The sequence below is a fragment of the Aspergillus heteromorphus genome (genome assembly GCF_003184545.1).
Source record: "Aspergillus heteromorphus CBS 117.55 chromosome Unknown BO70scaffold_9, whole genome shotgun sequence".
In the NCBI taxonomy this organism is placed as follows: domain Eukaryota; kingdom Fungi; phylum Ascomycota; class Eurotiomycetes; order Eurotiales; family Aspergillaceae; genus Aspergillus; species Aspergillus heteromorphus.
Window position 1 is genome coordinate 505,921 of NW_020290414.1, and position 23,935 is coordinate 529,855.

Consider the following 23,935-nt stretch of genomic DNA (forward strand, 5'->3'; position numbering starts at 1 on the left):
ACGGTCCGTCGGCGGGCGGAAGGAGACGGGATGAGTCAGCATATTTCCGACGGTTCGGAAAAGTGGCCATCGGCCAATGGCGTCACCCCGACGGATCAAGACAACAGCAGTGGTTGAGTACAAAGCAGTAAGAAAAAAACAGTGGGTGACTGAGTTGCGGAGGAGAATATCACCATGGAGATGACCAATCAACAGAACCCCGTGGACAGCTTCAAGCGTGACAAAGAGCGGAAGCGATCCGAAACCCCCGACTCATCCGGAAGCCGACGACGACGACGTAATGAAGAACTGCGGGGAAGATTGGCAATCCACCAACCTCCAGCTTCAATCTCACTGAATGGCTCGAGACCTCCTCGGTAATCCAGCGGATGGCCCGTAGTTTAGCCCTCCGTCACCTTCAGATAAAAAAGTACGCCCCCCCCCCGACGATATAAGCCATCCATCCACCCCCCTCATTCCTCCACCAATGCCCCTCCATCGCATCATCCCTCGTCTCCTCCAACCCACCACCACCACCACCACTATTTCAACCCTCTCCCCCCCAGCCCTCCGCCTCGCCTCCATCACCTCCCACCTCCGTCCCACCTCCCTCACCCGTCCTCTAACAACCACCACAACAACAACCACCACCACCCACCCCCCACCATGTCCGTCCCCCAAACCATGAAGGCCATCCAGGTGACGCAGCTCGGCGGGCCCGAGGTCCTCGAATTCAAAGCCGACCACCCGGTCCCGACCGCCAAAGAGGGCCAAGTGCTAGTGAAGAACAACATCTCGGGCATCAACTACATCGACACCTACTTCCGGACGGGTCTGTACCCGTCGGCCAAGCCGGAGATCCTGGGCCGTGAAGGCGCGGGCACGATCGTGGCACTGGGCGCGGGCCCCAACCCGTACGACTTCCAGATCGGCGACCGGGTGGCCTGGCTCAGCACCGGCGGATACGCCGAATACACGGCGGTGCCGATGGCCAAGACGGTGAAGATCCCGGCGGGCATCACGGACGAGAACGTGATGGCGTCGTTTCTGAGCGGACTGACGGTGATCACGCTGGCCAAGGAGACGTACCCCGTGCAGGCGGGCGAGTGGGTGCTGCTGCATGCGGCGGCCGGGGGTGCCGGATCCCTGTTGACTCAGGTGCTGAAGTCCATCGGGGCGAAGGTTATTGGCACCGCGGGCGGGCCGGAGAAGTGCCAGATTGCCAAGGATCTGGGCGCCGATGTGGTGATCGATTATCGCAGCGAGGAGGGCAAGGATTGGGTCAAGCAGGTCAAGGAGATTACCGGCGGTAAGGGCGTCGATGTGGTTTTTGATTCCGTGGGTAAGGATACCTGGGAGGGGAGCTTGGAGGCCGTGAAGCGCAAGGGGACCATTGTTTGGTTTGGGAATGCTAGTGGGCCTGTGCCGCCGTTGCCTTTGCAGTAAGTTGTGTCCTCCGTCTCCGTCCTGGTTTGCTGGGTGCTACACTGGATGAGAGAGGAGTTGGCTGACCAAGTTGGTGCTGCAGGAAACTTTCCCCCAAGTGTGTCAAGGTCGCTCGGCCTCAGCTGTTCGGCTACATTGAGACTCGTGAGGAGTTTGAGTTCTATGTCAATGAACTGTTCTCGCTTCTGCTGTCGAACAAGCTGAAGGTTAAGGTGCACAAGGTCTATCCTTTGGAGGACGTTGCTCAGGCGCATACGGATCTGGAGGGCCGGAAGACTACCGGCAAGCCCCTTCTGAAGCCGTAGGGGCTTTGTCATGAGTGTATATCTGGACAGAGATGATTGTGTTTACTACTGTAATGTGAATAAGATTGGCTATCGGTGACTATGAGTAACTATGAGTAACTATGAGTGATATCCGATGTGGTGCTTGTGACAACAACAACAACATCATCATCATCATGCAACTAGGCTTAGAGGTTCGTGGCCTCCTTGGTCGTGCTCACAAGGTCACGGAGGAGTCCGAGCCATCACCGTCGTCTGCTTTCTCGTTTTTCTTGTCACTCTCTCCAGCACTGCTTCCGGTAGTCATATCTTTCGGCTCTTTCCATCCCAGCATCAGGTCGTTCGCCAGAACCGTATAGATGGAACCGTAAACTCGGAATACATCCTCGAAATAGTCAAACCCTGCGTTCATCCTCCACACCGGACTGATCACTTTCATCCCCGGGTAGCAATACTGGAGCAGACTGCCCTCCAAGAAGAACTGGAACTCCAGCACGGGCTGCCCGGCCAGAGATTCCTCCGGACTGAGGTCGAATTCAGGCTGCCCTGGATCCCGGTAGGACTTTGCCAGCAGTCGTCCGACAGGCACGAGATCCGGAGCGTTTCGCTTGTAGAATTCGCAATCGACCGCGTCGGGTGGGTGGACGGCAGTGATCTCAAACCCGCCGATGTCTTCGACACGCGTTGCTTTGAGGGAGTGCTGGTTCGCCATTTCCTGGAATTGGCGGGCCTGCGTGTCGGATCCTGCACCGGCAAGGGCGAACTTGACCACTTTGCGGGCCACCTCATTCGTCATGCGAGGTGAATCATCCAGGGGGTTTTCCCAGTCGCTCTCTCCCATATTTGAGTCGAAGAGGACTCCAGCAAAGAGAGTGGAGCAGGCCGTATTGAAGTTCCCGGGGCCCTTGGCCATGAGCTGCTGGTTCTTCCAAAGCTCCTTTGCAGCGATGTCGCACGACTTCCTGGCCTGGTCGATGTTCTCTTTATACTCCGGGCACACATCGTGGTACAGGAGGTACGACAGGAAGTTTCGGATGGTGACAGTCGCCAGCTTGACCGCGGCTTCGGTATCAGGGTTGAAGTAGTAGGGAAAGAAGGAAGTCCTATCGGCAGTCAGCCACATTCACATCAGCAGTGTATAGTCCACCATTTACAGGAAGCCTCGGGCCACGGCATCGAAATCGATAGTCAAATGAGAGAGGTCCTTTCTCATGCGCGCCTGGGTTCTCGCCTGAAGAATCTGCTCACTGTCCAGTGCCTTGAGGTCACGCGCGTCCATGCCTCCGAACATATTTTGGCTCACGTCCACACCCCCATACGCAAGATACTTCAGGAAGACCTCTCTTCTGTCGGACTCGATGCGGCGCTTTTTCTGGTAGCGCAGAAGAGCATCCTCCATGCGGCTGATGAAGTTAGCAGCCAGGTATTAATGTGCACTGAACGTACGTACCAAAGAGGAGACCGGGAGCTAATGGGTGTTAGTAACTAGAAAGAATGGTGATAGGAATAACCTACATATCGTACAGCTCCTTTTCGACCTCGAATTCGTCGGGAGTCATGGGAGCATCGCCAAACCAGTCTTCAAAACCTGTTGGCTTGTTCTACTGAAGTCAGCCAGCTTCGTTGAGGTCTCCCGGATATACTCACCTTTCCTCGTTTGCTCTTTGGACGGGGCTTGCTTTTCTTCTTCTTCTTTTGGCCCTCAACCCATTCCAGTGGCACGGGTGCATCCTCCTCCTCCTCTTTTTTTGGGCGTGGAGGCTTAGTCGAGCCAGATGTATCCGAGTCTGGTTGATCAGCTGGGGGAGGGTTTGGCTTCTCCTCCGGCTCCGTATCCGCAAAGGTCACCTGCTTTGCCAGACGAACAGAGATGTCTTCGTTTGTGGCTGGAGCATCCTGAGAGTCCGCCATCTTGGTGACAGATTGACTGTCCTCCTTAAGACTTTCGTCTGTCATTCAAGTGACTTGGAAGGAGGCGATAGTTGGCCGAGCTGACGCCTAGATAGAGGTTTGAAATACTGAAGAGAAGAAGAAGAAGAAGAAGAAGAAGAAGAAGGGGAGAAAATGACAGGTCAAAGAGAGAGGAGAAAAGCTGAGAGATGGAGAGGGACCCATGAATGGAACTTCACTGGGAGGGTGAAATTCACCCTGTGAATGGGTGGAAAGAGAGTGTGTTGCATTCATGCCGGCTGCCTGGGGGCGTTTGTCAGGCAGAAACCGGCAAACGCCAGAAAGTCATTCATCTTAAGGAAAGTGCAATGGGGAGAGTGACAGCATGACAGAGTTGAAGGTGAGCGAGTGTTGAAGTCTAGATCGAGACAGAGACAGACATCGGGCCGTGTGCCTCGGTATATTCCCCACCAACAGGAGTAAGCGACAGAAGAAGCAATATGGATGCATCCATATACTTAGTTGATCCTTTTTCCATCAGCCCCTCCTTCTAGAGACTCCCCTCCTGCCCATTGCCCAGTGCTACCACACCGCATGCTGTACCACCACTGAAGCTAACACGGCCGAACCCGATGATTCGACCAAGTATATGGCAGACGGCCAGCATGCTCGAGCCCTCTCGTATAATCCAGCGCCTCTCAGTCCCTCGTTTGATGTCCTTGGCCTCCTTGGCCAAGCCAGTGCCAGTTCCTCATCCCCCTTCCCCCCCCCCGAGTCGTGAGTGTGCCGGCCGAGGAATGGCAGCCTGAAGAATGTTGGCCGCGGGTTGCACGTCACTCTCCCTGCAGCCCGCATCAAAACCAAACCACCAAACCACCAAACCACCAAACCACCAAACCACCAAACAACAACCACCACCACCACCTCTGTGGCTTGTCCCTCCTTTCTGCCAGCCCTTTGTTTGATTTCCCCCCCCTTTTCCCCTCCTTTTTTTCTCTTCTACTTATATTTTCTCTCCCCCAGCCAACTCACCTTGCGTCCTCCCCACCGCACTGCACCGCACCGCACCACTCGATCGTCGTCGCCCGTGACTCATGCGGAATGCCGTCTAGAATCCAGCGGTCTCTGTTGGACAGTGAATAATCTCCTCGTCGCTCCAGATACCCACGATGCAGTCATTATCGCGTACGGACAGCCTGAAAACCCAACGCCTGGACACTGACAGCTTCGTCGCCTTCGACCATGCCGCCGCCGGACAGTAAGTTCTCCCCGCCCTCCCGCAAGAAACATTACAAGATACACTTCCCCCCCCCTCCCTCCCCTCAACACACAGTCTTGCTCGCACACGCCCCTCCGCTGAGCAATCGAGCTTCGGCAGCCTTCGCCCAAAATGTCCCCGCCTGCTGACCCTCCCTCCCCCAATAGTGACGGCGTCCAGTGCACCCTGTCCGGCTCCTTCATCGCAAAGCCCTGCACCCCGCAAGAAGTCGCGTTCTACGAGTCCAGCGCCCTCCACCCAGACTTCGCCAACTTCATTCCCACCTACATCGGGACCCTAACCTCTGCAGACCAGCAGCAATCCCTCCTCGTGGCCGCCCAAGAAGCCGGGGCGATCGTCCTGCCCGGTTCGGATTACTCGTCGACATCGGACACCCCCACCGCGACCGGCCCGACTCCGCCCAGCGCAGTCGCAGACCTCACGAGTGCCGCAACAGAGTCATCATGGGTGCCCTCGGGCGGCAAGAAGCTGGAAACGGGGCTGTCGATCGTGCTGGAGAACGTGGCTGCCGGGTTCAAGCGGCCGAATGTGCTGGACGTGAAGCTGGGCGTGAGACTCTGGGCGGACGACGCGCCCCCCACCAAACGCGCGAAGCTGGATGCCGTGTCCAAGGAGACGACAAGCTCAAAGCTGGGATTCCGCATTGCCGGGATGAAGGTGTGGACGGGCGTTAGCGGGGACAGCGATGAGGGGAGCAAAACGGATCCGTATGCCACCAAGTACGAAGGGTCGGAGGGAGCCCGCGGCGAGGTCATCGAGAAGGATGGCTACAAGCGCTACGACAAGTGGTACGGGCGGTCGCTCAATGAGAATAATGTCACGGAGGGGTTCCGGATCTTCCTCGCCGGAGCGAAAGCCGGGGCCGTTGACCGGTCCCAGATGGTGGCGCAGCGGTTGGCCGATGAACTGAGAAAGGTACAGCACGTTCTCGAGTCCGAGGAAAGCCGGATGTATTCCTCGAGCGTGTTGATCGTCTACGAGGGCGATCCGGACGCGATGGAGTTTGCGCTGGAGGAGGAACAGAAGCCCCGACCTGAGCCGGAGGACGAGGACGACGAGGACGACGAGGACGACGGGCTGGAATTCCAGCTCCAGCCCGACGGGTCATTCCAGGTAGTTGATATCCCGCTTGGTCAGGGCACGACTTCCCACCAAGCGATCAACATCAACATTGACCCGGAAACAGCAGGACTGGACGGTCTAGAAGAGGACGAGGACGAGGAAGAGCCTCCGAAGGTGCACGACCTTCGACTGATCGACTTCGCCCACGCCAGTTGGACGCCGGGCGAAGGGCGCGACGAGAACGTCCTCAAGGGGATCCGGAGTTTGATCCAGACCCTGGACGAGCTTGCTGCGTCGTAAAGTGTACGATAACGGCATCGCAGTCGCTGGCGGCTGATGCTGACAAGACTACCACTGGCTGTATTTAGCTGAAGATTGCTTAGCCATATGGAAATAGCTTACTTACTACATCACTATCTTGTGTAGATCATTCTGTACACCATTAAGATTGGCCGATGATCCACAAACCTCTAGAATATCCATTCAAAACCCCCATAACCCTCGATGGAAGTAGGCCTCAAACAATCCACCCCCGTCCAAACAGGTGCCTTATGTAATCACCACCTCCGCCAAACCTCCGAGACCCATCAGGCAAATCGCAACAACTCCGGCCGCATCAATCGCATTCCAACCCTCCGTCTCTTCTCCATCCCAGCGCCAAAATGTTTCCCACTCGCGCCCTCCTGGGCCGGTCCGTCTGGAAAGGTACTCCCCTTCAACCCTCAATCCATATTCCCAGATGAATGAGTATCCAGTCCCGCTAACCAGTGAATGAACCCAGGCCCCAACATCGTCCCGTACGTCCAGTCCATCCCATCCCATCCCATCCCAACCTGGATCCAAATCCAATCGCAAAGATCCCTCAAGAACACCACCAACCAACCCGACCCACACCACACCACACCTTACAACCTCCGCCCTCCCCTCCGAATCTCTAAAACAGCACTATCCCAATACATACGAGCAAATCGATGATGATAATACTAACAATGCAATGAATCTAGTCTCCCCCTCCCCCGCAAACTCCCCCCTCCGCCGGGCACACCACCCATCAAGACGCAGAAGCGCGCCGCCACCATCCTGCCGAACTTCGTGGGCCTGAAGTTCTCGGTCCATAATGGGAAGATTTATCAGGATGTCTTCATTACCGAGGAGATGGTTGGGAGGAAGTTGGGGGAGTTTGTTCCGTACGTATCTTATTCTATTTTCCTTTCGGTTTTTCTTTTTTTTTTTTTTTTTTTTTGCCTTTGAGGGTTTGGTTTGGGGGAGGAAGGAAGGAAGGAGGGAGGAGGGAGGAGTGCGGTTGGATTTGTGTGTGTGTGTGTGTGTGTGTGCTAATGGGTGTTTTCCCTCGGGGTTGGGATAGGACGAGAAAGCGCTTCACGTACAAGTTGTCGAAGAACAAATAGATGATTCGCTTCGATTCGTGTTGGATTATTCTGTCGGATGGTCGGATGGACGTTGGGCTTGGGGGGGCTTGGTGGGTTTGCTTGTCTGGGGATTGGGATACTGATTTAATGGGTTTTTTTCTATCTATCGATCTACCTCTACCGACCTACATACCTACCTGCTATGGCATGGTAGACAGGCAACCCTAGCCTATCCTGCGGGGAGATGTCGATGATGCATATATACATACATACATGCATGGTTCGGTTCTGTTGCTGCTGCTGCTGCTGCTGCTGTTGTTGGTTTTCTTCTAGGGGCGTTTTCTATTTCTCATCAATATCTACATACCTACATACATACCTACCTGCCTACATTTCTCTCTATCTGTGTATCTATATCTGTATCTGTCATTCCCGGAAGTGTATATCTACTCCCTACTACCTACCACCACCAGCTCCAACACAAGCGCAAGTGCTGCAAAATATTAACAGCAACATCAACATCAACATCAACAGCCACCAGAATCCCATCATCTTCCAAACAAACTAAAGATAAAAAGACCCGAGAATCCTATTCTTTTCTTTCTTTCTTCCTGGTCTAATCAATCCCATAAATTCCCCTAATAGTAGTAATACTAGTACAGCAATAGTAGATAAGTTGCTAAGTTGCTGCTGCTGCTGCTGTTTTCCATTTCATCCTAACGCCCCGACGCCATTATTGTATTTCAGTTCAGTTCAGTTCAGTTCGCCCGAATGGTCATGCTCGCAGCATGATATGTATGGGATATCGTGTCGCTTTCACCCCCCGCCCCCCGCCCCCCGCCCTAGGTACGCCCGCAAACTAGATGTAAAATGGATAGCCCTGTTCTTTCTTCCTTCATTTCTTTCTCTCTTTGATGGGGATGGATGGATGTTCGGCGATGGGGTTGGGTGGAGGTGGAGGTGGAGTTCGTCTGCGTGGATGGATTGGTGATGTTTGGTTGGTTGATTGTTCGTCTCATCCGTCACATCATATTCGATATCTCATTGTCGAATCGAATGAGTGGATGTATTCGTCTTGCCTCATCTCACGACCAGAAACGAACCATCCACCCCGTCCAACCACAGGACATCATCATCATCATCATCCCATCCACTCATCTCATCCACACAATACCACACCCCCTCACCGATAAAACTCCCCCCTCTTAACACTAACCCCATACTCACCAACCGCCATCCCCAGATCCTCCATAGTCAGCACCGTTCTCCCCTGTCCGGACCCTCCCGATCCACCACCTCCGAACCCCGCGCGCTGAATACCCAGATGCGTGCCCGCCTTGCCCTTCGCGTCGCCCCCAGCCATAGCAGCCGCACCTGCGGACCCGACGCCCGCAGCGCCCGCCGGCACGCCCAGCCCCGACGCGGCGTTCAGACTGCCCATGGGGTTGCTGGCGGAGGTGCTGTTGGAGGCGCGGATGCGCGCGTACTGGTACGAGTCGGCGGCGACATCGGCGATGAATTTCTGGGTGGCGAGGGCGAGGAGGCGCGCGAGATGCGGGGGGTTTGGTTGGGGCCGTTGCCGGGGGGTGGTAGGCCGGCGAGGGTGAGGTAGTGGGCTGTTACGGCGTCGGGGATCTGGGGGTTGAAGAGAGTGGTTAGTTATGTATTTAGGGAGAGAGAGGGACAGGACAGGGGAGAGTAGGGGAGAGGGTTGAGTTGGGCTGGGTTGGTTAGGTTGAGTAGTCGGAGAGGTAACGAAGGAATACCAGACGAATAGGAAGCAGAAGCAGAAGCAGAAGCAGAAGCAGATAACTTACGATCGGCGCATACTCGTCCATCTTCCCCAGGAACTCCCGCAGGCCGGTCTCCTTCTTCGAGGGCGTGGAGGACGCTGCCAGAGCGTCCACGGAGGTTGGCGCGGGATCCGCATTGGCGGCGGCGGCGGCGTCGTCGGCGGCGGGATTGACGTTGGCCATGTTGGCGTTGTTCAGATCGATGTCCTGCTCGATGGAGGCGTCCAAGCCCGGGTCGGCGGTGTCAGGTTCTTGTTTCGGGATGATGGTCGCGGAGGAGGTGGGTGTAAGGCCGGGGGTGGCTGAGGAGGGATCTTGTGCGGAGGATGCTGGATCTGGATGTGATTGTGGTTGTGGTTGTGGTTGTGAGGGAGGTTGGGGCTGAGGTTGAGGATGTTGCGATGAGAGGGGCCCAGCAGCGGGCTGAGAGGAGGAATCGGCCATGGTGGCTGACGAGCGAGCGAGCGAGCAAGGGAGGGAGGGAGGGAGGGAGGGGCAGCAGTCCAATGGTGGATGGTGTTGCGCAGGCTGGGAGGGAATGAATGGCGGAGAGTTGCTGGATGAATGACTGGCGCATCTGCCCGGTTGGCGCCCCCGGGGCGGAGAGCGAATCGCCCGCCGCGTTCGGCCCGCCCGACCATGGCTGTTACTGCGTACTATACTCCGTACTCTTACAAAGATCATACATTTAAATACATTATTCCACCTTGCTGCCATTCTCAGTCTTGCAACGGAATTAGCTGCTAAGCAAGAATATTGTTACACAACTTGCGCTGATACTCCTACAAGCAATGTCCCTCACCTGCCCTACTTACACCATGTCTACCATGCCCACCATGCTCACCCACCAGCCTCAAGTCCTGACCTAGAGTGATCGCTCAGAGAATAAGGAAGCAAAAAGAAAAGAAAAGAAAAGAAAAGAAAAGACAAGAAAGAGAAAAAGAAACGGAAAAAAACACATGGTTTTGGATACATGTGGAAAATTAACAAAGACACAGAGGCTGTGAGAGAGCAACAGACAGTTCATTGGCCAAGATGCATGTTGGGATCAACATGGTCCTGGTGGTGCCCATGGTGATGCTGATGGTGATGGTGGTGATGCTGATGCTGTCCAAAGGATTCTCCATGCACCTCCTGTCCGAGGGTCTGCATCAGGTTCTGCTCCGCCGTCTGATCAAACGCCGCATGGGCCGCAGCGTCAGGAGGCAGCGGCGACGCAGACATGCCGTCGTGCCCATGCCCGTGGAGATCAACAGGCTGGGGATGCGCGCCCGCAAGCGCCATCATGCCCTTGATGCCCTCGACGTGCGCCTTGTCTTCCTCGCCCTGCTTCTTCTGCCGCTCGCGCGCTTCCCGTTTGGCAGCCTGGGCGGGCGCCCGCGTCTTCAGCTCTCCCGTGACGAACTTCAGGTAGTACGGAACCTCGATGCCGCTCTTCAGGAAGAACAGCTTCAGGTTGCGCGCCTTGTCCTTCAGCTGCACCTGGTTGCGATCCTTCAAGGCCTCGCTGATGGTACCTCCCGGGCCAAACATGGCTAGGATCTGGCTCCAGTGCGGGCCCTTAACCCGATCTAGACCAGCCATCAGCGCGTTCTCTTCTTCGGTTGTCCAGGGCCGGCGCTGGCTGGGCAGTCCGGACTTGCGGCTGCTGGGAGACGACTTCGCCGACGCCGCCATGCGCGCCCGCTCATACAACACCTGCGTCGGCTGCGACTGCGAGTAGTGCGGGATGCCAGGCATGTACCCATGGTTGGCCGCGGCCGAGTTCGGCCGCGGGATCGTGGCGGGCGTGACGTGATTGTACTGCTGGAAGTTCGCCTGCAGCGGGCTTTGCTGGAACGTCAGCTGGCCGGGCGGTTGCTGGTAGCCGGACGGCGCAGGGCTGTGGTGGTAGGGTTGTTGTTGGTGAGGGGCCTGCTGGTGTTGCATCTGACCCGTGGGCTGTGCGGCCGAATACCCGTGCAGGATCTGCCCACCGGGTTGCGGCGAATGTTGAGGTTGTTGCTGCTGGAGATGCTGCGGTTGGTGCATCGGGTGCTGTTGGTGGTGCTGCGGCGGTTGCTGCGGTTGTGGCTGCGGCGGCGGCTGAGTCTGCTGCTGCTGCTGCTGGGAGCGCCGCAGTCCGTGGCCCTGCAGCGCAATCTGCGCCGCACGAGCCGCACGAGCGACCAGGTCGCCGTGCATGTTGCGATCCACAGGAACATCCGGAGGCTGGGTCGAGACGGGGAATTGGCCTTGGAGGGGGGCGTTGGGTGGCTGGGAGTCCCCATCCGACGAGGATGGCTGTCGGCCCTTCGCGGTCTTTTTAGTCTACTTCATCGTCAGTGCACGCAAGGGGGTAAAATATGCCACGGGCGCTGACCTGTTGGTTGCTGGTGAGGTCAAAGTTCTTCGTGATGTAGGAGCTCAAGTCCCGAAGGAAGTCCTCCCAGTGGTATTTGTCCGGCAACGCCTTCATCGCTTCTTCGTTGTTGACATCGCTCAGAAGAATTTCCCGGCGCGATCCAGCCCGCTTGACAAAGTCGGCTTCACTGGGGGCCAGCTGGCGAGTTCCCGGGCGTCGGTCGAGCAGCTGTTGCTCCAGCTCATCGGGGAACAGAGTATACAGCAGCTCGGTTCTGGTCCGCTCGGAGTTGTTCATCGACGCGATGAACGCCTGAGTCTTGAGTTCCAGGAACAAAGCCCCTTGTACCTTGAGGACACGGCCACCCTCTGGGACAAACACGTCCAGGAAGTTGTCGTTCAACTCGGAGAATCCGATCTCCTGGGTTCCGAAGATGCTTGACACGAACGAGGCCAGGTTGGCCTTCCGGATGATTTCGATTTGCGACGGCTCGGTGAGCTCCAACTCCGTAGGAGAGAGGAACGACCTCTTGGTTGAGTACACCTTTTTCGTGTGGTCGAAAAGCGATCGCATGGTTGCGTAGGCCTGGCCGCTCTCGGTCTCCGGCTCGGAAACGAAGGAAGTGATCTCCTGGTACGAGGACTTGGCCAACAGCGACAGGATTTGAGTAGACTGGATGGTCAACGCGTCAGACTGGACACAACATTGCAAACCTTTCCCTCAGAGATAATTCTTACCAGATTGTCGAGGATAGGCAGACTCTGGATTTTCAAGTGCGAGTTGGCTTTTACAAACACCATTCTCGGGGGCGACGCGCTCGCGGTGTCCGCCAATTGCTGCTGGCCGATCACGCATTGTTCCTCCACCCGTTCTGCATGGTTCATGATGCTCGAGATGACCGTCGCCATATCCGAGTCGATATCCGCGCTCGTCTCCGGGGGCGCCACGGCGGTGTCTGCCGGGCCTTCGATCGAAACGGGCACATCTACCGGGCGGTCCACGGGGTCCACGACGCCCGTTCCCAGGGCGGATGCCAGTTCCTCTTCGATTTGATTTCCCGGTTGCTGGTCTGGGGGCAATTCGGTGGGTTGAGGGGTCAGTGACAGGTCGCCTGGCTCGGAATCGAGGCGGCGTTTCTTGGAGGCCCGTGGCGAGAAGGAACCGTCATCTTCGTCGAGCGGGTGGGACATTTTAGGGGAGGCTGCGAGCCATTGGAGTCAGTAGCGGATCAACAGGAACAAAAAGGAAGCAAAAATCGTCCAAGGCTAAGAAAAGTCCGGGGAGGGGGGGGGGGGGGGGAAGCAGGGGTGGTTCTCGCATCCTGGCAGGAAGTCGGACGGCGGGAGAAACAGACTCCCTTGACACGGCGCGCAGGACTCACCATGAGTGGCGGGATCGGTCGCAGGGGGGACAGGCAGCTCGGAAGAGGCTGTCTCTTCGAGAGACGGGTCTGTACCTCTCGTGTCGAGCATGCTGAGGACGCTTCCTGATGGAAGGGATAGGCGTTGACTTCCAAGAGCAGAAATGAGGGCTTAGGGGTAGGGCGCAGGCGTAGGGCTTTTGGGAGTGGTTAGGTTGAGACGGGCGCGGCGGAAGACTTCGGCGGCTCAGATTTTTCGCCGGCCGCCGCCCCATCTCGTCCGATGGTGGCGCGGCTGTGGTTGTTGGGCTTGGGTCTTCAACTCTCTGGATCATTCACTTGGGGGAGGGTGAATTGTGTTTAATACAGCACTACTATGTACAATGTTACGAGGCCAATCCTGGCTGACGGTTTCTGCTGCAATGTGCCTTGTCTCGTCGTACTGAATTCAGTTCCCTCCACGATGCCGCCTCACCCCGTAAGAACGAGCGGCCCTTCCTGTTTCGGAAACAGCTCTGCCTGGGTGCCTGGACGAACACTGCTACTAGTCTGAACTGTCCGTGTAGATACGACCGAGTACCTCCTACCAATATACCTTTGCGACAGGACTACCTCTGACACCCTCCCGCCCCGTGGTAACATCCAGCCAGCGTTACTTCCACACCAATGCGACTCTCCGTCTACGCGTCATAGACTACCAACCAAACCATCCCACTATTGCAACAGGTTGACGTGCTGCAAATGGCTCTCCTATCAAACCATCAGCTAGGAACAATTTTGCGCTCGCAGGATGGATGTCGTTTCCGCCGGAAGTCGGATAGCATATCTGGCATATCTTAGGAAGATGGACGAGAGTTGCTGCGTCGAGCTCCAGTCTGCTAAGTCTGAATCGGCTCGACTCTACAGGATGATTTCTTGGGTGCAACTTCACTGATGACACTGTCTGTTCAGTTCCTCTAGTGTTCGATGAGGTTTGATCGAATCCATCCGGAACATCCATGGTTCATAGCTTGATGTCGTTGTCGACCATCGCAAGAGTCCAGATATACACTTATGCTTGCAGTCCCCACCTAGACTTCTATACTCCTTTACCCCTGGCCGTCCTATTTCGGGGCGATGCAACCTCTGGAGCTGTCTCGTTCTTAATCTTGGGCTCTCCCGCTGCTAGGTACCTTCCTCTTCGTATGTCCGATTCCTCTAGACACTCATAATATATGTGTTTGGTTTGAGGGTGATCCTCATCGTCCGAACATGCTGTCCTCGCGCCCGTTCATCGCGCTCGTCCTTGCGGCGGTGTTGCAAGCAGCTTCAGCCCAAGATTTGAAGGAGCAGGTCTGGGCCGTGTTCGCTTACAATCTCTACGGAGATCGTGTACCGACTGCCCTGCCTCGTCCGAACATGCTGACTCCGTATGGAGCCAACGCACTGTACGCAGCTGGGTCTGCGTTTCGAGATCGATATGTTGCTATCCATTCAACCAATGTCAGCCCGAGCACAAGGATTGAAAGCATATCTTCATATGCGTTAGAAGACCAGGATCTCGATATCCTGTCAGCCACCGACCCATCCGTCATAGCATCCGCCCAGGCGTTCATGCAGGGACTGTATCCTCCTCTCAATCAAACCTACGGTGTGCAATATCCCGATCCATCATATTTCATGGCAAACGGGAGCTGGGCATCTGCTCCTTTCAATGGATATCAATACCCCCGGATTGTCACCGCGAGCTCAGACGATCCTCAATCTATCGTAGTAGCGGGCCAAGATAATTGTCTGCTGCATCAGATCGCAAACGCCGACTATGAGCTCGGCTCCGACACCCAGGAAATAGTGCAGGAGACCGAGGCGTTCTACAACGACCTGTACAGCACGGCACTGACTGGCGTCTTTGACCTTTCCTCAGCCGACTATGTGAACGCCGTCGCTATCTCTGAGTTCCTGGAGTACCAGGTCTTGCACAACGAGACCCTGTTCCATAGTGTCTCCCATGAACAAGTCGAACTCGCACGCTGGTATGCCGATCAATATACCTTTGCCACGAACGGCAACGCTGGGTCCTCAGGGCCCATTGAAAATGACACCATCCGCACCATTGCCGGGCAGACCTTGACAGGCCATATTCTGGACGCATTCGACAACAACGTCCTTTTCCGCGGCACCACCGGGAAGATCACACTCGTCTTTGGGGGCTACGAACCTGCCGTCGCTCTCATCTCCCTGATGCAACTCGCCTCCCAAGACAACAAAAACTTCAACTCGCGCCCTGCGCTCGGCGCCTCCATGGTCCTCGAGCTGTTCAGTCTCGAGAGCGATGCATTCCCGACCTACCCCGACCCATCCCAGCTCTATGTGCGTTTCCTCCTGCGCAACGGGACCACCACCCCCGAATTCCAGTCATACCCGCTCTTCGGACTCAGTCCCAGCAGCATCGAGATCCCTTACACGGAGTTCAAAGCCAAGATGGAAACCGTCTCGCTCAACTCGACGGCGGAATGGTGTCTCAGGTGTGACTCATCATCTGTGTTCTGTTCGGGTGTCTTGAACGATACCAGCGCGGACGCAACAGCAGCAGCAGCAGTATTGTCTTCCTCGAAGCGCAAGGGAGTCAGTCCCGCTGTCGCCGGTGTCATCGGAGCCGTTGTGACTCTCGTCGTAGTCGGAATTGCCCTTGTTTCCGGGTTCTTCCTACTAGGGATGCGCATGCACCGTGGCCGCAGGCCTAGTCTGGAGGAGATCAAGGGCGGCATTGACTTGGGGAGTGAGTCGAACCTTGCCTTGCGGGAACACGCTGCCCCTCCTGGGAAGGCTGTGGTAACGTAGAGTTCCACTTGGTGGACGATGGCTGTTTGGATAAAAATTTTATTAGGATGAATGGGTTTGCGAGGATGGAGGGAAAGCAGAGAGTTTTGGCTAGTTAGGCCTTACAAAATAATCGTAATGTAATGAATATCAAGAATTAATTATTGTCTTCCAGTCCAGAGCACATGTCTTGCAAGATCCTCCATTTTTATGATAAGGTAGAATATGGAATGCAAAAAGATTGTCTGGGTTCAATGTGTTTTTACGCCTAACTTAATGTTATAGAGCTGACAGCAGCAGTCCAGTCTGGCCCCCCAAAAAAAAGAAAGCCCCTGCTAGTGATGCCTGAAATCTAAGGAGAGGACTATCACATACTCCCCACCAAAGGCCTTAAATTGACCAACAGATAGTCAACACTTGTGACATCAAACTGCCCTCCTTGATTATACGGATTTTTCTGTCACTTTCTTCACCTCACGGGTAAATCACACATCCAGGGCCCTTTGGCACGCGTCACCCTCCGTCTCATCTCGTCTCGTCTCGTCTCGTCTCGTCCCCCCGCGATGGACCAGCCAAAGAAGGAGCAGGACTCGCTGAGTCGTCGGCTCCTTCCAGATCTGGTGCTTGTCCAGGCAGGATCCCATCCAAGCCACTCATCCATCCATCCATCCATCCATCCATTCATTCCATGCGTCTGCATCCCAGGTTCTCATACTAACACCCAAGTGAACCAGTCTCCCGTGTTCCATCAATCCCATCCTTTCAGACAGCTCATTCGACCTGTGTGACCTTTGCCCATCCTTCCCAGTATTTTTGTCCTGTTTCCCCGTCAGTGTATTGGTTCCTTTCCACGTGCAATCATGGTCAAGTATGACATCCCCACCCTCCTGGACCTTAGGCAAGACGCTCGCATAGACCTCACCCGATTCAGTGACCAGGCATTTGGCAGTAAGTCTCCCCCTCAAAGCCCCAGTACGTGCAGATGGCACATGGCTTGCTTTGCTGACACCGCTGGCTCTCCTCAACTGGCAGACAACCTGCTTCGACAACGCCAGGCAAGTACAAGTGTGTTGTCTGAACAGCCTGTCAACCGGTCGAGGAATGCTTCAAATTACTCCCGCCAGAGCGAAAGAACCCTCTCAATCATAGAGCCTGCCGTGCTCCGTCCCTCGCGACAGCCAAGTGATCCACCACAGGGGGTTCGAGCCCAGACTGATGCCGGGTTTGCTCGCTTCCTCAAGGAGCATACGTCCCCGAAGCATCAGCGCGTCACGGCAGGTGGCCGGATCGTCCCGATGGAGCCTTCATCCCCTACCCCAAAGCCAAAGGAGCTCGTGCCCAGTAAAGATGTCAAGATGGATGATGAGATAATGAGCAAAGTCGCGTCTAAGAATGAAAACAAGAGCAAGCTCGAGAACAGGCAGCTGCAGCCCACCGACGCCAATGCAAGTATCAACATGCCCAAGGCGGCCTCGCAGCTGGCTGGAAGTCATGTCAATCAACCCCTCATCATGCATCCGTCGGGGACCCTTGACCAGCAATTCTCAGGCTGTGGGCAGATACCCAATCTTCTGTCAGCTGCAGCTACCACCGGTATTTTTTCGCAGCCTAACCTTCCTTGGTCCCTGGATAATCAACAACTGCCTCAACTCGGGCTCCAAGTCCCTGATATCACTCTGTCAGCGGCCTCGGATTACGGCATGTATAACTTCGGGGCAGATCCATACACATGGCTTCCCAACATGTATCAAGCTTTGAATACCCAGGGCCCTATCGCCCCCTCCATGCCAACAGTCCAGCCGTATCCAACAGTCACCACGTCCTCCGACTTCTCGACCGGGAGCAACACCAGCAGTGGCGGGGCGGCTTCGATATTTAGCCAGTTTCCCACCGGATACGAGTCCGTGTACCCTTCTCTTGGGCTCCAGTGGCAACAATACACGGGTGGACAGGTCCCGCTTCTCACTCCCCCAGTGGTGCCTAGCCCTCTTCAGACGCCAACATATCAGAAGTCTCTGGAGGATGCTGCCAAGGAGCACGAGTCTCTGACGGGCCAGCTTTCTCGCATCGATAGGTACATGGCAATACACAGCTGGGATCTCGACCAGCAGTCGAAGAACCTGTTAGTCGAACAGCGAATGAGTTTGGTCCGGGAGTTGGACGCAGTTAGGATCTATAGGGAACATCTGGAGTGGGCTTCTGGACGGTTTGGTACAAGCGCTTCCTTGCGGCACAATGTGATGAATCCGGCCACAGCCCCAGCAAATATGTATGCTGCCAACAGTCTCGCGGGCAGTCAGACGCTGCTGGGCCCCGGTCTGTGTGCAGCCAGTTCGAGCTGTACAGCTCCAACATTCCCTATGTTTCCCCTGATGAACGCACTTTCTCAACCACTGACAATGAGTGAGCCAATGAATGCTGCTGCTGCTCCATTCCATGCCACGGTGGACACTCATCCATATGAAAATAACACTTTCCAAGCGGAGGCGTGTGCAAGCCGCACATCATTTAGAGAGGCCGGGTTGAAACCTCCACGCGCGGTGGGAACATGTGCCGAACCCCTGCGGTCTGACAAAGAAGTCCAGACGCTTAGCGAGGCGAAGCCAATATCCAGGGATAAACCTGTTGCGGGATGGAAAACGCCTACCAAGGATGGGCCTCCAGAGCTTCGAAAGGTGTATGATCAAATCGAGGAGGCGGTCCGTCGTGGCGAACCGCTTGGCGGACTGCTAAAGGATCTATCGGCTGCCACATCCCAGCTCGTTAAAGAGAGAGTGAGCGAGAAGGAAGAGCGGTACGGCTCGCTTCGATCGCCATCAAGCAAGCCTGGTAAACCACATGCCAAGGCTCATACCGGTAGTGAGGCGTATGCGTTGAAAGGGATCTCTGACAGACACGAAGCGTATGCACCTTTCGCGCGCCCCTCCAGGAAGCTCTGGAAATCCGGAAACGATTTGCGGCGGCCCATCCATGGCAAGAACAGACCGTTTGGAGTCGAGGATGAGGATGATGTCAAATCCACTTCATCATACCTATCAACGACGGATTCATGGGCCACTATCCATGAAGGCGAGTACGTATCTGGCTGAAACCCCTGGCTGGTGAACCCAAGATTCCTGACCATCATTAGCAGCCGCTGCCTTGACAAGCTGGCACCAGAGGGCAAAGGAAAGGGAGTGTGTCGAGATGTGTTGCCTGAAAGGTAGTAGTAGTGTCTTGCTGTACTGGCTAGCGAGCTGACCGTGCCTTACAGGAGACCACGCGACCCGTTCGAGCGTCCTACCGTATCTGCCGAAGCCCTCCGGTCCACTATTCGACGGACTGGGGCCCAGAACCTCAGTGTAACGGGCGAGCTTGCGGCCTACAAGCCACGCAGTTCTGCAACCTTGATGGGCTCGAACAACTCAGGGAGGCAGACGAGCGTGGAGGAGATGAGACAGCCGTACCCCCAGCTCCTCACGCAATACTTCAACAAGGATCGGGGCCTAGCCTTTCAGAAGACAGCGGCCTTGGCTGTCTCGCAGAATGTGAATGCACATGGGTTTCTGCCCCCCTTCGAAGGCGTGGGGAATGCGCCCCAATCACGGCGAAAGGCGAAGGAATGCGCTGAGCCCTAGCCAGAGCGAGCCATCTGGGGAGAGCGATGACGGAGTGCGGTCGAGCGAGGCACCGGCGGGGCTTCATTTTCCCTTTCGATGCCACGCCCTGAGACTGAGACATGCGAACGGGGGAGCAGCATTCATTCACACGCGAACCGGCGGTGAGTTGACGGGCGAGGCCTGGTCGACGGACGTTGGGGACAAGTTGTTGGAGTTAGTTATTACTGTACGGAGTATGGCATAATTGTATTACATGTACTAGGGAGTCTCTTGTCCTGCAGGGTTGGAGCCCATCTGATTGGAGTGTATCTTAGTATGAGTCTGTGTTGTGTAACTGGGAGGGCATGTCAGGAGTCGTTGAGAGTCAGCTTATCCGGAAGATTCGGCGGGTCTTGTGCAAGTCCAGGTTGTTGGGTTGGGAGGATGAACTTTGTGGTGGTTGTTGTTGTTGTGGTTGTGTTTGTGTTTTGTCTCTTTTTTTTGTTTTTCGTACCATCGACGGCGGCTTGGTGGAATACTGTTTACGGAGTACCTACTTACGAACGAAGACATATGACTTCATTACTGCAGGGTGTCTGGACGAGTCGAGTAATTCCAGGGAAGACCTCCTTGCGTCCTGCTGAGATGCTCCCCCACATCGCGGTGCTGGACTGGTGGTACAGACCACCGGCCTAACCCCGCAAAGGCAGATCGGTCGGATTTCACATTCTTGATTGGAGGTGTAGGATTTCCCGGCCCAGGAGGGGACGAGACACTGGCAGATGTCCGCATTAGTCAGAACTGGGCTCTGTCGGTAACTAGTTAGGTGGTGGCCAATTTGGATGATGATTCTGCTTATTATCATTAAGAAGTACTAGGGATAACTAGGAATATTGCTACAGCGAAATATCATTGGGGGGGGGGAATCCGGGAGTGCCTCAGGAACGGCGAAGCCTGGGAGTTGAACCCGTACGGTACCGTACCTGGTGGCCCTATCAACTTCAACCCAACTGCGCCCGGCCCATGGATGGGCAATAATACACACCACTCCTAATAATGGATGGCGAGATCGAACAAGTCCAGAAGTCTGCATGCCAGGGTGGCGAGTCTCTCCGCCAATCTCCGTTGCCAGGCTTGCTTTTCCCGATCGGGTTGCAGATATTGTGTACCTACCTACCTACTTACCTACCTATTACTATTGTGAAGTAGACCCGCAGGGTTGGACTGGACTGCACTGCACTGCACTGGGCTGGGCTGGGCTGGGCTGGGCTGTGCTGTGTAGGGGAGCAGCATTTCAGAATCTCTCGACTGTCAGGTTGGAGAATTGGCGATAAGTGACATCCCGGGTCTGTCTCAGGTTCGATACCAGAACCACCGTCTGACGACAATGACAAGACCAACCCACTCCGGTGCGGTGGCCAACATAAACACTGACGGTACGAACCGGTATGATGTATCGCGCGGGCGGGCGTGACTAAGCGCGGGCATTCCCAGTCCAACTTTCTTTCCCTCCACGTCTCCACCTCGACTCGCCGGCTCTCTTTCGCCTTCTCATCTTTGGTCTCGTCTCTTTCCTCCCCTTCTTTCTCCTGCTCGATCCCGTCCTGGTTCTGGGTTCAATTCTGCTTGTTCAGCTTCACATCCTCCCATTTCCCCTCCTCATCCTGTCTCGCGCCTGCTGTGCTGCCTACCGTGGTCTAGCCGAGGTGCCTGTTCACGCCGCCGCCGCCGCCCCCCCCGTCATTCCCGGGCTGGACGTGCCTCTAAATCCAGGTTTCTGGTGCGACTAGCACCACCGCCTACCACTCCCCCCGCGGCTTCTGGCCCGTTGCTGGGGCCCCTTCCTCCCGTCGCAATCTTGTCTCGCCGGCCACCTGCACTTCCACTGAGATTATCATCCCAACTTGATCCCCCCTCCCATTTACCCCCCCTCCTGGGCACGTTCCTGGGTCTCATCCAGGCATCAACCGGCATGACGCAGCTTTTCGCTTCCAGCCCGTCCTCCGTGACGAACGAGAAACGGGGCAATTTCCCCGGTCTCTCGCTGGCCTCCAAGAAGCACTCGAACGAATCCAGCCACCTCCCCACCAGAATCAAGAATTTCTTCCGCATCAACAGCTCCAGCAGTAACTCCTCCCATGTCAGCCACCACAGCAACGAACACCGGGATCGCGAAGGCACCTCGTCCTCCCTCACCAAGCCGGAAACCAAATCCGCCTTCAGGCAGTCCCGGTTCCTCCCAACCATCGGCCGCAATCGCTCGACAACCGTGGCCAGCGAAGGCAACCCGCTAGACGACGGCGTCTCGCCCACCGCGACCGCCAACCCGTATTTCGTCCACCAGGGCCAGCCCTCCCTGCAGCATCGCAACGATGGCTCCGAGCCCTCGTCCCCTCCCGACACCCCCGAGTTGCAGGTCGACGGTGTGTCTGCTGCCGAGCAGGCCACCACCGCTAACAAGGAGGAATTGGCCCGGAAACTCCGCCGGGTGGCCTCCGCCCCGAATGCGCAGGGCTTGTTTGCCCGCGGCGAGTCCGATGACCGCCCCCAGACGGCTGAACTGGGAAAGGAACCGTTGGTGGAGCAGTCTGGGGCTGGGGATGCTCAGGTCACGACGGTGGAGCTGTCCGGCGAGCATGAGGTCAACCTGGCCGTGCCGAAACTCGGTCCGCTCAGCAAGATCCCCACTCCCGGCCAGATTCGGGACTCGGTTGCTTTCCGCAGGACTTACAGCTCCAACTCGATCAAGGTGCGCAATGTGGAGGTGGGCCCGGGCAGTTTCGACAAGATCAAGTTGATTGGGAAGGGTGACGTTGGAAAGGTGTATCTGGTTCGGGAGAAGAAGACCAGCCGGCTGTACGCCATGAAGGGTGAGTTCGTTGTCTTGGGACTGGATTGTCAGTATCCGAGCTGTTACTGACTGCACTAGTCCTGAGCAAGAAGGAAATGATCAAGCGGAATAAGATCAAGCGCGCGCTGGCCGAACAGGAAATTCTCGCTACCAGCAACCATCCGTTCATCGTCACGCTTTACCACTCTTTCCAGTCCGAGGACTACCTCTACCTGTGCATGGAATACTGCAGTGGGGGCGAATTCTTCAGGGGTGCGTACTACAACTGAACGCAAGTGCCGCAGTCGCTGATTGTATCTTAGCCCTTCAAACCCGCCCAGGGAAGTGCATCTCCGAGGATGCTGCCCGGTTCTACGCGGCAGAAGTTACTGCTGCTCTGGAGTATCTTCACCTGATGGGATTTATCTACCGTGATCTGAAGCCAGAAAGTATGTATGCCAGTCCTCAGGGGGAGGGCCGTGCTGACCATGACGTCTAGACATCCTTCTCCACCAGTCAGGCCACATCATGTTGTCTGATTTCGACCTTTCGAAACAGTCCGGCCCGGGCGGTGCGCCTACGATGATTCCGGCCCGGAGCGGCAACTCCACGACGTCTCTCCCGACCATCGACACCAAGTCGTGTATTGCCGATTTCAGAACCAATTCGTTTGTTGGTACGGAGGAGTACATTGCGCCCGAGGTCATCAAGGGCTGCGGACACACCAGCGCCGTGGACTGGTGGACTCTGGGCATCCTGATCTATGAGATGCTCTACGGGACGACGCCGTTCAAAGGCAAGAACCGCAACGCCACGTTTGGAAACATTCTGCGCGACGAAGTGCCGTTCCCTGATCATGCTGCGGCGCAGCCTACTTCGAAGTAAGCCCACCTTCCTTCTGTCCGTGATCGGGGACTAACAACAACAGCCTGTGCAAATCGTTGATCCGCAAGCTGCTGATCAAGGACGAGACCAAGCGCCTGGGGGCTCGCGCGGGCGCCTCGGACGTGAAGACGCACCCCTTCTTCCGGCAGACGCAGTGGGCGCTGATCCGCCACATGAAGCCGCCGATGATCCCCAACCAGAGCCGGGGGACGGAAACGCTGAACTTCCGCAACGTCAAGGAGAGTGCCAGTGTGGACATCGGGGGCAACACGAAGATGCAAGGCGTGCCGATGGACTCGGGGCTTGCCACGCCCAACGGCGAGATCGCAGATCCGTTCGAAGAGTTCAACAGCGTCACCCTTCATCACGACGGGGACATGTGAGGTGCTTTCCGCGCGCGGAGACGAGACGAGACGCCCAGCGTGCGTTGTATCGCTAGAGGCATTATTTTACGACCATGATGCATGAAAGATCTCTACCTCGGGAGTTCGCGATCTCCTTCCAGCCTATTACCTGGCGTATCGGCTTTGACCTTGTGCTTTGACTTGGGAGTTCTGTTTTTTGTTCGTTTTACTTACATATGGTGGCTATCGATACATGCTGATATCCAAGTGACTACGGTCCAACCCCATGCATGGGCTTAATTTTCGGTTGTGGATTTTGATGCGGTAGCATTGTACGGCTGCTGCTTTTTTTTTTTTTTCTTTTCTTATTTGTTTTTATTTTACCATCACTGTCATTGCAGAGCAGCAGCAGCAGCAGCCGGCGTTAGCGGTTTCGGTTGTACCTTAGCAAAGACCTTCTTGAGCAAAACGGCGGCGTGTTGACGGACGAAATGTCTGACTGACACAGGATTCGTTTATCGGGATAGTTTCTTTTTTTTTGTCGTGTGTGTTCTGTTCCTGTATTTGTTGTGGCGACAGACTTATTACTGAGTTGACTTGATTGTTGTTGATTGTTGATTGTTGATTGCTTGGATGTTCGTTCCGGATGGGCCAGGTGCCTGCTGGAGAAGGATATGATTACGCTACTTTAC

At 55.8% G+C, this 23,935-nt stretch overlaps 11 protein-coding genes across 11 annotated transcripts; 8 read left to right on the forward strand and 3 right to left on the reverse strand.

The window, feature by feature from the left end:
- The first annotated feature begins 433 nt into the window (after nucleotides 1-433).
- On the forward strand, nucleotides 434-1,877 carry BO70DRAFT_361272 (quinone oxidoreductase family protein). Its single transcript, XM_025543006.1, has 2 exons — nucleotides 434-1,421; nucleotides 1,508-1,877. Exons 1-2 carry the CDS (start codon nucleotides 646-648, stop codon nucleotides 1,728-1,730), a joined length of 999 nt encoding a protein of 332 aa, XP_025400228.1. The 5' UTR covers nucleotides 434-645; the 3' UTR covers nucleotides 1,731-1,877.
- Nucleotides 1,878-1,926: 49 nt separating this feature from the next.
- BO70DRAFT_334877 (uncharacterized protein) lies at nucleotides 1,927-3,620 on the reverse strand (the record flags this gene model as incomplete). Its single annotated transcript, XM_025541038.1, has 5 exons — nucleotides 1,927-2,812; nucleotides 2,864-3,112; nucleotides 3,160-3,177; nucleotides 3,225-3,310; nucleotides 3,357-3,620. The coding sequence occupies 5 exons, from the start codon at nucleotides 3,618-3,620 to the stop codon at nucleotides 1,927-1,929; spliced, it is 1,503 nt and encodes a 500-aa protein (XP_025400229.1).
- Nucleotides 3,621-4,504: 884 nt separating this feature from the next.
- On the forward strand, nucleotides 4,505-6,342 carry BO70DRAFT_334881 (inositol polyphosphate multikinase). The gene is made up of 2 exons (XM_025541039.1): nucleotides 4,505-4,857; nucleotides 5,025-6,342. The coding sequence occupies exons 1-2, from the start codon at nucleotides 4,769-4,771 to the stop codon at nucleotides 6,238-6,240; spliced, it is 1,305 nt and encodes a 434-aa protein (XP_025400230.1). The 5' UTR covers nucleotides 4,505-4,768; the 3' UTR covers nucleotides 6,241-6,342.
- Nucleotides 6,343-6,573: 231 nt separating this feature from the next.
- On the forward strand, nucleotides 6,574-7,708 carry BO70DRAFT_361274 (mitochondrial 37S ribosomal protein uS19m). Its single transcript, XM_025543007.1, has 4 exons — nucleotides 6,574-6,645; nucleotides 6,722-6,737; nucleotides 6,945-7,127; nucleotides 7,307-7,708. The coding sequence occupies exons 1-4, from the start codon at nucleotides 6,603-6,605 to the stop codon at nucleotides 7,347-7,349; spliced, it is 285 nt and encodes a 94-aa protein (XP_025400231.1). The 5' UTR covers nucleotides 6,574-6,602; the 3' UTR covers nucleotides 7,350-7,708.
- Nucleotides 7,431-8,056, forward strand: BO70DRAFT_229944 (uncharacterized protein). Its single transcript, XM_025538783.1, has one exon. It carries the CDS (start codon nucleotides 7,555-7,557, stop codon nucleotides 7,876-7,878), a length of 324 nt encoding a protein of 107 aa, XP_025400232.1. The 5' UTR covers nucleotides 7,431-7,554; the 3' UTR covers nucleotides 7,879-8,056.
- A 437-nt stretch (nucleotides 8,057-8,493) lies between these two features.
- Nucleotides 8,494-9,547, reverse strand: BO70DRAFT_395570 (putative TFIID and and SAGA complex TAF10 subunit; the record flags this gene model as incomplete). Its single annotated transcript, XM_025546548.1, has 3 exons — nucleotides 8,494-8,945; nucleotides 9,001-9,031; nucleotides 9,128-9,547. The coding sequence occupies 3 exons, from the start codon at nucleotides 9,545-9,547 to the stop codon at nucleotides 8,494-8,496; spliced, it is 903 nt and encodes a 300-aa protein (XP_025400233.1).
- A 579-nt stretch (nucleotides 9,548-10,126) lies between these two features.
- BO70DRAFT_352015 (putative MYB DNA binding protein (Tbf1)) lies at nucleotides 10,127-12,919 on the reverse strand (the record flags this gene model as incomplete). The annotated part of the gene is made up of 4 exons (XM_025541766.1): nucleotides 10,127-11,413; nucleotides 11,466-12,140; nucleotides 12,185-12,648; nucleotides 12,829-12,919. The coding sequence occupies 4 exons, from the start codon at nucleotides 12,917-12,919 to the stop codon at nucleotides 10,127-10,129; spliced, it is 2,517 nt and encodes an 838-aa protein (XP_025400234.1).
- A 1,139-nt stretch (nucleotides 12,920-14,058) lies between these two features.
- BO70DRAFT_334888 (uncharacterized protein) lies at nucleotides 14,059-15,627 on the forward strand (the record flags this gene model as incomplete). The annotated part of the gene is made up of 1 exon (XM_025541040.1): nucleotides 14,059-15,627. One exon carries the CDS (start codon nucleotides 14,059-14,061, stop codon nucleotides 15,625-15,627), a length of 1,569 nt encoding a protein of 522 aa, XP_025400235.1.
- An 839-nt stretch (nucleotides 15,628-16,466) lies between these two features.
- BO70DRAFT_424100 (uncharacterized protein) lies at nucleotides 16,467-19,423 on the forward strand (the record flags this gene model as incomplete). Its single annotated transcript, XM_025547607.1, has 4 exons — nucleotides 16,467-16,554; nucleotides 16,639-18,679; nucleotides 18,740-18,808; nucleotides 18,860-19,423. The coding sequence occupies 4 exons, from the start codon at nucleotides 16,467-16,469 to the stop codon at nucleotides 19,221-19,223; spliced, it is 2,562 nt and encodes an 853-aa protein (XP_025400236.1). The 3' UTR covers nucleotides 19,224-19,423.
- Nucleotides 19,424-20,022, forward strand: BO70DRAFT_229986 (uncharacterized protein). The gene has a single exon (XM_025538784.1). The coding sequence runs from the start codon at nucleotides 19,521-19,523 to the stop codon at nucleotides 19,878-19,880; it is 360 nt and encodes a 119-aa protein (XP_025400237.1). The 5' UTR covers nucleotides 19,424-19,520; the 3' UTR covers nucleotides 19,881-20,022.
- A 758-nt stretch (nucleotides 20,023-20,780) lies between these two features.
- On the forward strand, nucleotides 20,781-23,625 carry BO70DRAFT_313197 (putative serine/threonine protein kinase (Nrc-2)). The gene is made up of 5 exons (XM_025540236.1): nucleotides 20,781-22,054; nucleotides 22,114-22,287; nucleotides 22,338-22,463; nucleotides 22,514-22,895; nucleotides 22,943-23,625. Exons 1-5 carry the CDS (start codon nucleotides 21,157-21,159, stop codon nucleotides 23,280-23,282), a joined length of 1,920 nt encoding a protein of 639 aa, XP_025400238.1. The 5' UTR covers nucleotides 20,781-21,156; the 3' UTR covers nucleotides 23,283-23,625.
- The last annotated feature ends 310 nt before the right edge of the window (nucleotides 23,626-23,935 follow it).